The sequence below is a fragment of the Ursus americanus genome, chromosome 23, assembly GCF_024610735.1.
Source record: "Ursus americanus isolate L20-20 chromosome 23, mUrsAme1.1.p, whole genome shotgun sequence".
Taxonomy (NCBI): domain Eukaryota; kingdom Metazoa; phylum Chordata; class Mammalia; order Carnivora; family Ursidae; genus Ursus; species Ursus americanus.
Genome location: NC_142149.1, coordinates 11,596,311 through 11,609,677, shown reverse-complemented (window position 1 = coordinate 11,609,677; position 13,367 = coordinate 11,596,311). Strand labels below are relative to the sequence as shown.

The following is a 13,367-nucleotide window of genomic DNA, read 5'->3' as shown; positions in this document are numbered from 1 at the left end:
AGCTCTGACCTGGGAGAGTCTGCTCAGGCTCAGAGGAAAAAGGGAGACTCAGCAAATGAGGATTTTGCTGGACAGAAAGTGAGAAGACACAGGAGCCAGTGCCCAGGGCGAGAGAGGGACAGACAACGGGGGCAGACAAAGCAGGAACCACAGCTGGGGGCCAGATCACAATGGGCCTTGAATGCCATTCCTAGAGCCAATCCAGCAACTGCGGGGCAGGAGCATAATTCAGCCCAAGCTTGGGAAATGTGGCCCGTGACAGAGACGAGCACTGAAGTATGAGGAAGTTTGCCAAGGAGGAAAGAAAAGGGAAGAGTCATTTGAAGCTACTGCAATGGTCCCAGCAAGAAATGGTGTGGCTCTCCTCTTGCCACGTCTGCCTCCTGGTGTCTTCTCAGGTGAGCAGCCAGAGAGAATCTTTCAATTATTTTAGAAGGCGTCACTCCTCTGCTCGAAACCCTGCATCGGCCATTCCACTCAGAGGCAATGGCAAAGCTCCCCAGCTGGCCTACGTGGTTGGGTCCCCTTCCTCCCTGACTCTCCTCCTACCACCGCCCACCTGACTCCCTCCGATCCAGCCACACCGGCCACCTTGCTGCTCCCTGACCATGCCCAGCACATACCCACCCCAGGGCCTTTGCTCTGGTTATTCTCTGTGCCTTGCCCGCTCTTCCCTGTGTAACTAACTCGCTCACCAGTTTCTTCCGCTAACGTGCTCAGGAGGTCCACCCTGACCATCCTACTTAACACTACAACCTTCAACTCCACCCCTGGCATTGCTGACCCCCTACTCGCTTTTTCAGTAGCACTCACCTTCTAACATAGGAAATTATCTGCCTATCAATCACATTGCTTATTATGTGTCTCCTTTGTTCCTAGAAAGTAGGCCCTTCAAGGGCAGGTCTTCTGTCTGCTGTGGTCCAATGCTGCTATCGTGCGTGCTGGCATAGAGCCGGACGCGTAGCGGGTACCAGTAAGCAGCTGGTGCAGAAGGGAATATGTAAATGAAGGCAGCGGCAGGGGCGACAGGCAGGCTCCGCTTCTAGAGCCCTAGTTAACTCGAGTGAACTGTACTTGCAAGTGACTGACTTGTTCAGTGAGGGCGGCAAAGTTTATAATTCCGCGGCTCAGAGTTGCCAGGTCCCAGAATAGAAAGACGTAGGAAGTGCCAAAGAAGGAACACCTTCTGAGAGCAAAGCCTCCCGCCTCGGGATGCTGGCCGAGCTAGCCACGGTGTCCGACAGGTGACGGGAAATGAACGTCCCAAGTGCGAAAGAGATAAGGGTCAGAGAGATGAATTAGTCATGCGCATCGGAGAGAGAGCTGAAGCAAAGCGAACCCATGAGCTGTCAGCGGGGCGGGGGGGGGGGGGGGGGGGGGCAGGAGGGGCGGGGGGGGGGGAGCGAACCACAGGAAGACATCCGCAAGGATGGCCCTGATGCTCTTTATTTTATTTTGTTAATAAAAAAATCGTTTTTGGGGCGACTGGGTGGCACAGCGGTTAAGCGTCTGCCTTCGGCTCAGGGCGTGATCCTGGCATTATGGGATCGAGCCCCACATCAGGCTCCTCCGCTAGGAGCCTGCTTCTTCATCTCCCACTCTCCCTGCTTTGTTCCCTCTCTCGCTGGCTGTCTCTCTCTGTCAAATAAATAAATAAATAAATAAAAATCTTTAAAAAAAATAAAATAAAAAATAAAAAAATCGTTTTTTATTGAAAAAATTAAACAGAAGTAAAATCCACCGAAGGCCGTTGTAAAACAAACCGGGTGGGTTGGCACAGTTCAAAGCAAAAGAAAACCCAGGCGTGTGTCTTGTCCATGTTTATCATGGGCACTGACAAAGCCTCACGAATCCGAGGTCTCAAGCTTCCTGATCCCCCAGGAAACCTCTCCTTCCTGAAGAAACCATGTACCCCCCAGCCTGCCGTGTGCTTGCTGTGGTCAGTCAGTCATTCAACAACCAGGCAGTCACTTTGGAAAACCCAAGATAAGGTGATGTGGTCCCCGAGCCCAAGGAGCTCACTGGTGCAAGGATATTATGGGACAACATGGGAGGGACCCTGACGAAGGTGAGTTCCCGGTATCATGAGAACACAGCAGCGCCAGGAAGGGGTCAGGAGTGGGGACTCCTGGAGTGAATCTTAAAAAGATGAATAGGAATCAGGCACCAGAAAGAAGGGGGGGGATGGTGAACCAGTGCATTCCAGGCTCCGGGGACAGCAGGAGCAGAAGCACGGAATACAAACGGGCAAGCAGGAATGAAAACCTTTCCCGTCCTTCTCCGTCCAGAAACCCTCTCCTGCATAGAGCTGGACGTATCCTCCTGGAGGGCTGCACCTCAAACCCGACCTGCCCAGTTCCGGCTGCTCCCCAAACCAAAACAGGTCACTGCTTCACCCGCTTCCCCTCAATTTAACTGACTTGGTTATCTCATCATTCTTCTCCTGCTTTTAAATAAAACAACACTCCAGCGCTCCGTACAGCCCTTTACAATTACTAGTCCTTTCAGACGCTGCACCGTGGCTGTGGTACAAAGAAAAGAAACCCACGGTTCTCACAGTTCCATGGGGCTTCCTTTCTCTACTACCTGTGGGATTTCACTGAACCTCTCTGAAATGGGGACAGCAGATAGTCTGTGTCCAGGTAACTGACACACTTCTGTAATCTCTTAGAATCTCATTGAGTAATTGTGTAAAAATGCTTTACAAGGACAGATATGTTATATACTCATAAAGATATATACTTTATCAGGACGCCTGGGTGGCTCCGTCGGTTAAGGTCATGATCTTAGGGTCCTGGAATCGAGCCCCAAGTTGGGCTCCCTGCTCAGTGGGGAGTCTGCTTCTCCCTCTCCACCTGCCCCTCCCCCCACACCCCACTCTCTCTCTTATATAAATAAATAAAATCTTTTTAAAAAAAGATACATACTTCATCAGGAGAGATTCATGTTAGTGGCTCTGGTTGGAATCATTAACATTAGTAGCTTTTGCATAATTAATGCATCTTTGAAACTTTGCATGCGCGGCTGTGTTTAGATGACTGGGAATAAAAACCCTGTTCTCCTCGCCGTTCAAACACAGGTATTTATGGAGCACGATTAAGTGCACAGCACTGTGGGGGTGATACTACAAGGTAAAAGACATCCTCCAAGCCCACAGAGGACTGGGAAGACATTTGTATGAAAATAAAAAGATAACTAAGATAAATGCTAGAGATCTGGGAGCAGAAAAAGCCCAGCTCAGATCCCTGCTCAAGGTAGAAGCTAGGGAAATTGCTAAACTTCACTAAGACTCATTTCTCTGTAAAACAGAGATTGCAATATGACCTGTGTCATCAGAGGGCTGTCGTGAAGATTAGCTGAGCTCAAGGGTGTAGAGCACTTACTATGATGCGATCTACAGACTATTTCGTAGACAGCAACTGCAGACGGAATTAGGCACCAAATAAAGGGGAAGGTGCTGACTGCAGCAGGAGCCAAGGCACGAGAAGGATGGCTGAGAAGATCTCCCAAAAAGTGTGCGTGGAGGGCGAAGGGGATCTTCCTAGACAGTGAGGATGGGGCTGTGCTCCAAGGGAGGGGTCGTCTGAGAAGGCGCTGGGCTTCTCTACACAGGAAAGTGGAGAGACTGAACTTGGAACCCTTGTGCATTGTCGGTGGGAAAGCAAGATGGTGCAGCTGCTATGGAAAAACAGTACGAAGGCTCCTCCAAAAATTAAAAAGAGAATGACTAGCAATCCCACTTCTGGGTGTGTACTGAAAAGACTTGAAATCGGGATCTCGAAGAGATATGAGCAGTCATGTTCACTGCAGCCCTGTTCACGACGTGCAAACAGCCTAAATGTCCATCGACAAATGAATAAGGAAAATGTGGCAGAGACATACAATGGAACCTTCGTCAGCCTTTAAAAAGAAGGAAACTGCAACAATAGGGATGAACCCGGAGAACAATCTGCTATGGAGAACATTTTGCTAAGTGCAGTAAGCCCGTCGCAGAAGGACTGCATGACCCCACTTACGTGGGGTACCTAAATGCATAGAATCAAAGAGAAGGATGGTGGTGCCCGGGGCTGGGGGAAGGGAAGCGGGGCCTGGCCAACCACCAAGCATCAGGTTTCAGCTAAGCAAGGTGAAGAAGCTGTAGAGATCTGCTCTCCCATATGGTTTGCACACTTCAAAATTTAAGGGGGTAGATACTCGCAATAAGTGTTCTTACCACAATAAAATACAATTTAAAAAAGAGTGATCGACAGAGACTGACCCAGCTGCTGTGGAGGTGAAGGGTCACGCAGGGAAGCAAGGCTGAGGGCATGCTGCACCTGCCCAGACACTTCCTCGGCTCGCAGATTGTTCGGGAACAGAAATTATCCATTTCAGCTCCTTCTGCAAATTTATAGGCTACTCCAAGAAGTGCCCGATTTTCTGAGGTGTGGACTTCGGCCTCCCCCTTTCCCACATTAGCTGCCAGATAAAATCCCCTATTTGTCCAAAAACTTTTTGGATGAACCAGCCATGTTTCACAGAAACAGGGGGCCCAGATATTGGGGAAAAAATAGAAATTGCCTTATGAGTTAGAAATCTGAGTTCCTCTGAGAGAAAGTCAGTGGATTGGATTTCTTTTCTTCGAGTTAAGGGGGGGGAAAAGATCTAGTTATAAAGAGTTTGAAAATAATCTTCAGGGGAGGAATAATGAGAGTTATTTTAAAAACACAATGAGGGGAGTCACATTTCCTTCCAGCAGGTGTGTCACCGTTCACAGAAAAGAAGGGCCGGTGGGAGGAGGGAGCATCACATGAACCTTGGGAACATTTTGAAGGCGTTCAGCCCAGTGCAGTTCCAATCAATTTTCCTTAGAACTTTCCTCCTATAAATTCCTCTAAGGGGTCTCCCCAGTCACCTAGGGAAACAATGAGAGACTCTGTTATGGGCTGAACTGTGTCCCCCAAAATTTGTATGTTGAAGCCTTAATCCCCGGTACCTCAGAATGTGAGTGTATTTGGAGAGAGGGTCTTAAAGTGGCCATGAGGGTAAAATGAGGTCATTAGGTGGGCCCTCATCCGTACGACTGTGTCCTCATAAGAGGAGGAGATTAGGACACAGACACGTACGGAGGGAAGGCCATGTGAGGACACGGGGAGAAGGCGGCCGTCGGTGAGCCACAGAGAGAGGCCTCCAAGGAAACCAGCCCTGCCGACGCCTGGTCTCGGATTTCTAGCCTCCAGAGCTGTGAGGAAATCAATTTCTGTTGTTGAAGCCACAGAGCCCATGGTACTTTGTCATGGCGGCCCGAAAAAAAGGGTAGACTCTGCGTTCCATCATCCACCCCAAGAGAAAAACCCCTTTGTCCATCGTGGAGAGGAGAGAATCCCAACTGTTTCCAAGTTCTCCAGAGAGCCAGCGAGAAGCCCTGGCCTTTCTACTCCAAAAGGCTGCCAACTCTCACACCTCCCCCTGGTGTCCCGTGGGCGTCCCCGGGAGATGAGGCCGAGGCCGGCCGTCCCCACCGGCAAATGTCAAGGCCCACTCCCAACCAGACTCAGCCAAATCTCGTTCCCAGGCACAAATACAGGCCGCACAGCCAGGCCGCACTGGGCCGCCTGGGACCCCACGCTGGGGGACAGGCACAGGGGTGGGGGGCAGTTGCTGGCCCACGTTTCCTCTCCCAGAAGCCAGGGAACCCCGACATCCCAGAGGAGCAGACACGATGGCTTTGACGGCCCCGGCATCCCACCCTCCACACCCACGCCGCTCCTCACATTAAGAAGCTGTCACTCACTGTGCAAGATCTCTGGGGCTGGAATTTTCCTTCAAGCCGGAGAAGGCTCCCAGGGGGATGATAATAATCAGTCCTTCTCTATACAAAGAGGGGCAGAGTGACCCGGAACCACCGGCTTGTTTTGCTAACAGACAGGAAGGTACTCCTGCTAACCGGCTTGGCCACACAGAGGCCAGCTGACCCCTGCCACCTCACCCTGCCGTCTCGAACACCCTCGTGAGCCCCATACCCTCATCGGTACTCAGGGGTCTTTCCCCAAGTCCTGCTCTCCCCACCCTGGTCAAAGGCCCAAGAGACATTCTAGATGGCCCCAGACAATAGCGGCCAACTTCCGTTGACTCTGCTTTTGTTTCTGAGGTATGTCTTACCTGCCCACTAAATCCTGCTTCCTGGGATCACTGAACCTCCCCTCTGGACCGTCAGGCTCTGCCTTCCTGGCATGTGCCTTTCGACTGGCACGTCTCCAACCCCCAGTGTGTCCTCCGGCCCAGGGTCCCCAGCCGCAGCACTACTGACATTTGGGTCCAGACCATTCCTGGTTGTGGGGCCAGCTGTCCTGTGCATTGGCTAGCAGGACCCCTGCCTTTACCCACCGGATGCCAGCAGCACCCTCGTCTCCAGATATGACAACCCCAAATGTCTCCAGATGTTGCCAAACACCCCCAGGATGTTTCGGCTCGGCTGTACGGTCAAATCCTGGAAGCTTTTTTAAAAACACCAATGCTTGGACTCCACTGCGCTTCATTACTTAATGACCTGGCAAGTAAATCAAAAACTCTAAGGTCGGATACTTGGTATCAATCTATCGTTAAGTGTGGCCAGCGTAGAGAAGCACGTGGACCCTCGAACCAGAATCATCCTTCTAGCACGTAAACCGACTCATTTTAAAACACCAAATAGCTTCTCACGGAACGCAGAAAGCATCCAACTCGTAAGCACGACGTCCAAAGCCCCAGGTCTGGGCCCTTCCGAACTCACAGCCTTAACACCCACCAACGCCCAGCTCTCCCAGCCCCTGATGGCTCTCCCACACCAGCGTGCTGTTTGCCACGTCTGTTTTGTATCTGCCTAAACAGATGCTCATCTTCCCATCCTCCTGGCAACGAAAACTAATTTCTTGTACCTCAACTCAGTTACAACCCCCCCCTTGTGACCCCTCTCCTGATGCCATCACCCCGGCAGAACGAAGCATCCCCCGCTTTGTGGGATACGTATATGCATATCTTTGTGGGGGGGATATCTCCTCTAACAAGGTCTGCCGCGATCTTGAGAACACTTCTCTCCTTATTTATGCATCCATCTTCTCTGTTAGACTCTAAGTTCTGGGAGGAAGGGGCCGCGTCTTAATCCCCACAGTGTCCCCAGCCCCTGGCACGGTGCCTAGCACGTAAGTACACGATTATGTATGCGTGTTGAATGAAAGAAGGATGCAAGCAAAAGATACCCTGCTCTGCCCACACCTCCTAATATTTCTGTTTCCGCACTCCCTTTCCAAGCGAAAGCAGATGCCAGAAGCCACACCGGAAAGCACAGCATCTAACAGAAGGCTTCTCCCCACAACACCAGGAGAGTCAATGCCATGGTGTTTCCCAAGGGCAGCAGCGACTGGTACTGGCAGGGATGGTAATCTGGAAATCGCAGAGGGGACGGGCCAGCACTGGAACAGGAGCCCACGCGTGCCACAGCCATAGGGAGCGGTCCACTGTATGTCACACATACACTTAGCGCATGCCATTCCCTCTGCCTGGAACATCCTTTCCTTTCTCTCTGCCTACAACCCCTACTTATCCTTTGGTTCTCAGCTCCACGTCCCCCACGCACTTAAGTCAGGCCTTCCCACAGCCTCCTCTCGGCCCCAAGCTCATAGCATAGTATCGCATTTGGCAACAGATGACGGTCAGTCCTGTATTTTTCCTGGTTCCACCCCTTAGTGGCTATATGACTGGGGCAAGTCACCTCTCTGACCTTCAGTTTCCTTCTCTGTAAATGGTGATGATAACGTCCGTCTTGTGGACCAGTTGGGATAATGCATGAACGCCCCCACTATGGGGCAGAACACACTTTATAAATATTCACTGAATATTTCATCGAATACTCCTTGAGTGGTGAATGACACTGCATCCATGTCCACATTCCTTTGGTCTGCGTCCCTCTCCTGAAGGCTGGACATCTAGTTCAGCAGCCTCTTCGGGAAGGACCCCCTGGCAGGGCTCTTGAGCTCTGGGGACCTCAGGATACACAAACAGGCGGGTCCCTCCCCACAAGGCAAAGGGATAGAGCAGTCCTGGGGTTGTGGGCAGAGTCTGTGGGGCAGCGAAAGAAGTGGCTCGGCTCCAGGGGCTGGGGAGAACTGGCCTTCACAGCGGAAGAGGGGGAAATTGGCAGGTGAGAAGGGGAGAAAAGGCTTTCTCGGGAAAGGAGCCTGACGTATGACCGGGCACAGGGTTCCTAGAAAGGCAGAGAGGTCCTTGAGGCAGGAGCCCCACTGAGGACTGTGGCTGCTTTGTTTTGTTTCCCTGGAGGGCAGGTCGGTGGGAGGCAAAGAGAGAGGGGGTCGAAGCAGGACCCGAGGGCCTGCACTGAGCAGGCTGTTCTTAATCCTGTGAACGTGGGAAGCCAGCGGAGGGTTTTAGGCTGAGGAGATCAGCGTTAGCTTAAGGAAGAAAATCAATGTGCTTATGAAGCATACTGTGGAGGTAGGCAGGCTGCGGGTATAGAGGGAGGCTGGAAACCAAGACACCGGTCAGAAGGCCAGGTAGAGGGGCGCCTGGGTGGCACAGCGGTTAAGCGTCTGCCTTCGGCTCAGGGCGTGATCCTGGCGTTATGGGATCGAGCCCCACATCAGGCTCCTCCGCTGGGAGCCTGCTTCTTCCTCTCCCGCTCCCCCTGCTTGTGTTCCCTCTCTCGCTGGCTGTCTCTATCCTGTTGAATAAATAAATAAAATCTTTAAAAAAAAAAAAAAAGAAGGCCAGGTAGAGAGGAAAATCTACCAGGTAACAGTCGTGATGGAAAAGAGTGTCAAGAGTCGGAAAACAGAATGTCTCCAGACCATTGCCCTCTGAGCCTCCAAGCCAGAGCCGCCCTGTCTGGGAGACGAGGGCAGACCCGGGAGAATCCTGGAAATGATTTATGGCTTTCAGATATCAGACTTAGGTGGTTTCTTCTGCTTTTAGGAACTGGTGTCTGCAATACAGGCTCTAAGGATTCTTTTTATGGGTTATCCTCACAGCTGTACTATCTGGAATACGCATCAGCTTCTTGAAGTAGGTGGTCCACGCGTGACCAACTGTCTCCATTGTGCCTGGAACTGTCCAGACTTTAGCATTGAAAGTCCTGGTCAAATCAGGACAGCTGGTCACCAACTACCCCAATCTGCTGAGCTCTAAGGGCTCAGGGCAGGGCTCTTAATTGTCACAAAGCATTCAGCTAATTCTACTGAACAAGATAAGCCTAAAAAGGCGGACTGCACCGTGAAAAATGGCTGTAGATGGGATGAAGGCTGGGCAAGCGACCTGGGACCTAATCCTTTGTCCATCTCCTCTGACACTGGTTATCTCAAAAGTCTAGAACAAAAATGAGCCAGTTGGAACCCAACACATCACCCTACAAGGTACATACCGCATCCCAAGTGTCCACGGATGGATACCCTGTGCCTGTCCACTTGGTCTGGGAAAGCCTTTGTAATGGAAGGGAAAGGCTCTGACCTCTGCCGCCAGACAGACACGAGATCCACAAATACACATACTTGAATGAGGAATCGAGGGGCTCTTACAAAATTACAAATTACCCTGCAAATCACACCATTTCTGTGGTCTATGTGTACGCACCACACACACTCCTACTTAAAAATACTGTAACTTGGGATTCGAAAAATGGCAAAAATGTTCATTCAACCTCTGGGAATCTTAGGATAATATTGGGCTTCTGTCTGAAATCTGACACAGCCTCGGCTGAACAGCCTTCTGGCGCCCTCCTCTCCAGAGTAACAGGTTGTTTTCCAGGTTCCAGCGGACCATCGCCCCTGGCTTCAGAGTCTCCACTACAAACAGGTTACGTGGAAACCTAATCATTATTGTCTTTAAAATACACACACACACGCACACACACGCACGCACAAACACACAGCAAGTAAGTCATTTAATAACACCAAGCAGCACTAACGGACCACAGGGATGCCCTCCACTCCCGGCCACATGCCTCGCGCCTCCCCAGCATCTCCGCGGACACTTCCCAGAGTTGGCACCCCGCGCACCGCCCAGGGCCCAGGGCACAGGACCGCGCTCACCTTCTGCAGAAATGCCATCCTCGGCCTGTACTGTTGGCCTTGGTGTCGGATCGTCATCCCGGACCCTGGATGGATTCAGAAGCAGAACCCGAGCGGACCACAGGAGGGGAAGCCCCCGGCGAAGGCGCCCGCGTGGCCCGCACACGCCCCGGCGTCCCGGGGGAGGAGGGCTGCCCGGAGTGCGGGGCGGGGGCGGCTGCTGCTGCTGCCGGCGGCGCCCCTTTACTCTGCCTCGGCCCCCGCCCCGGGAAAGCCACTGGAATCCGCGCCAGCCAATGAGCGCGCCGCGCCGCGGGCTTATTAGCATGCGCTGAGCTTGCGCCCACCTGCCGCCAGGGGGCGGGGTCTGGTCCCGGCGGGACCCCGGGGAGCCTCAGGTGAGACCCGGGAGTGTCCGCCCCCGAGAGTGGGAGGATCTGTCGCAGAGAGCTGCCTTTTCATCTGGGGCAGAAGTGAGTTATGTGCAGAAGTGAGACAAAGCAGCCTCACTAATGAGCGCGGTGGAAAAAAATGGTCTTTCCCATCCCAGCTCTGCCACTAACTAGCAGGGCAACCTTGGGCAAGTTTCTTAAATTCTAAGCCTCAATTTCCTTACCTGAAAGATAAAGGTGAAAAATGGGATGGTCATATCCAACAGACGGGTTGCTATATCATTTAATGGGGATATGTGTAACACAGTGCTTAGTCCTTAACAAAGGTTTAGCGGTGTTTAGGGAAACAAATCACAAGTGGATTGGTGAGGTGTTGGTTAATGAAAGAGGGGAAGGGGGAAGGAAGGAAGGAAGGAAGGAAGGAAGGAAGGAAGGAAGGAAGGAAGGAAGGAAGGAAGGGAGGGAGGGAGGGAGGGAGGGAGGGAGGGAGGGAGGGAGGGAGGGAGGAAGACAGGAAAGATGCAGTCACTACTGGGCCAGCTGCCTGATCTAAGCAAGTTATATTTTCCTTCTCTGGTTCTTAGTGTTTTTATATCTAGAAAATGAAAAATGACCTTCCTGAGTAATCAGCAAGACTCTTTGTCTGTGAAGCATCTTATTTTTTCATATTAGCTGGATGGCGATCTATTGTGGCAGATAAAATGTTTGAGTTGGAAGAAGAACAATGAAGAGATTGACTCAGGAGGGCACACCAATCACTGTCCCTTTAAAGCAGTGGCTCTTATCCATAGCCCTATTTTTGGTCATACCTGAAGATGAAAGCTCTGGACACCCTCTCAGGAACATGGTCATGGCACATGCGTGCACATCCACACACAACAGAAGACACACAATTCACACAACATTGACTCAAGTTTGCAAACAATTTCAAGTGGTTCATGGCTGGTCCCCTCTGAGAGTGGTCCACCATTCACTTTTGCTTTAGAGAATCCAGGACCCAAGTGCAGAAGATATCCAACCATGCAGAAGACCAAAGATCCTACTAAGCAAACCAGGCCACTATGTTCCTGGTGTGAACTACAATCCAAGAAAAGTGTTGGGATATCCATACCCAAATATGACTCTTTTTTTTTTTTAATGGAGTGTCTTTTGGGCCTGGACTTATATAGAACACACACTGGGATATGCTGGAGAGGGTGAACTATGAGTTTCTTTCCAGCTTCAATGTTCCTTGATTCTATAAACCCTAAGTGGAAAGGAGGAAAACGGCTTTCCTACAATCAAAGACGAGAAAACTTCAACTTTTCAGGAGCAAAAGCAGGAAAAATACATGAGCTCTTGCTCAGTAATCGGGTAGAAGAGACCCCATAATGCCTGCCAGTGTCTTCTCCTTCCCTTCTATCAGGCCCTGCCCAAGGAGCACCCTTGCTTTGTGGGACACACCCACCCTTAGCTCATTGGACCAGGGATGCTGAGGATGTGAGCTGGCAGCCACTCCCTGCTCAGGCTGCGGCCATGCTATGGATCTGAAGAGCTTAGATGAGCTTGCTGGAGTGTTACCTTCACAAATGTCGACTTCAGCCAGACAGACGTAAAGTCAGGGCCAGAGGAAGCTAAGGCCAAGTGCAAGGTGAAGTTACAAGGAAACAGAAATGAGCAGAGGAAGTCCATTGGGGGGGAAAAAAAGCAAAGAAACTAAACAGGCTAAGAGCAGAGGAGGGGCCCAGAGGTAGACCAAGAAGTCCCTAGGGCTAACCTGGCTCCCTGCCTTTCCAAGGGCACGTGCATCTCCACAAATCCTCTCCAGTATCTTGAGTCTTTGTTTCTTGCAACCAAAGGGGCTTAGCGCATAATGTGTCAAGACTTTAGTGACAGTGTCCTGAAAAATAGAATTGATTTAATTCACCTATTCATTTAAACGACGAACAATTGCATGCCAGGCATTGTGCTAGAGCGGAATATGACCCAGTCCCTGTTTCGAGGAGCTCACACGTTCATGGGGGAGAAGAATACTTGAACAAAGATATGTTATAAACCAAATCTGTAAAAATGGAGATCCATTCAATGCAAGACAGAACTTTGTAGAAGGGCACCTTATCTAGCCCGAGTGGAAGAGAAGATCAGGGAGACTTCCTGAAAGAGGAGTCCTAAAGGAAAAAGGGGTTCCTGCAGGTAACAGCAAAAGAATAGGCACAGAGGCCAGGATTAGCATTGTTTGGCCGGGCCGGGGCGGGGGGGCGGGGTGTTGGTGAGGAATGCATTGGACACAAGATCTTGGGAGATCCGTTAGAGGGACGTGGGCAGGAATCAGACAATGGTTGGCTTCAGGTCAAGAATTAAACAGAGACAGGTGTAAGGGAACTTTCTGGAGTGATAGCAATGTTCTATATCTCAGTGGGAATGTAGTAACACAGGAAAGTAAGTTTGTCAAACCTCATCCAACGGTACTCTTAGAATTGGAGCATGACACAGTCTATAACCCAGACCTCAACAAATGGATCGACTCCCTAAAGCAAACATTATCTTGCCACATGGTAGAGGGACATGGTACAAAACTGAAATCCTCCCATGACTCAGTCAGGTAAGTGAGCATTCCGTCATCATCATTGTCACTATTGTCATCAAAGGCCTCCTCCTCACTAACAAAAGGGTGTCATTCAGACCCTAAAGTGGTCATGTTGCCCTGGATACTATTCCGTGTGATCGACATGGGCCTGAACCTTTTCCCCTGTAGGATAAACATCACCCAAGCACAATGACATGGTCATCCATACAGCAGTGTCCTTTAAAACCCAGGTCTAAGGTCACCTCCCAGTTAAACGTCCCTGGCCTGCTCAACAGTTTCGTTCAGTGCACTGTGCTCAGCGCTGAGGAGAAAAGACTTTAGAAAGCCACGCTCCCAGCTCCTGGACTGGGAGGGGAGACAAAATCTTCAACG

The 13,367-nt window shown here is 51.0% G+C and overlaps 1 protein-coding gene across 4 annotated transcripts in view; it reads right to left on the bottom strand.

Moving 5' to 3' along the window:
• The window catches only part of RGS9 (regulator of G protein signaling 9), a 65,292-nt gene extending 55,018 nt beyond the window's left edge, over window positions 1-10,274 (bottom strand). For all 4 annotated transcript variants that reach the window (XM_045814063.2, XM_045814064.2, XM_045814065.2 and 1 more), the window contains exon 1: window positions 10,059-10,274. In XM_045814063.2, coding sequence (XP_045670019.1) covers window positions 10,059-10,115 — 57 coding nt within the window. In that variant the 5' untranslated portion in view covers window positions 10,116-10,274. The remainder of the gene's footprint in view (window positions 1-10,058) is intronic.
• Window positions 10,275-13,367: the final 3,093 nt, after the last annotated feature.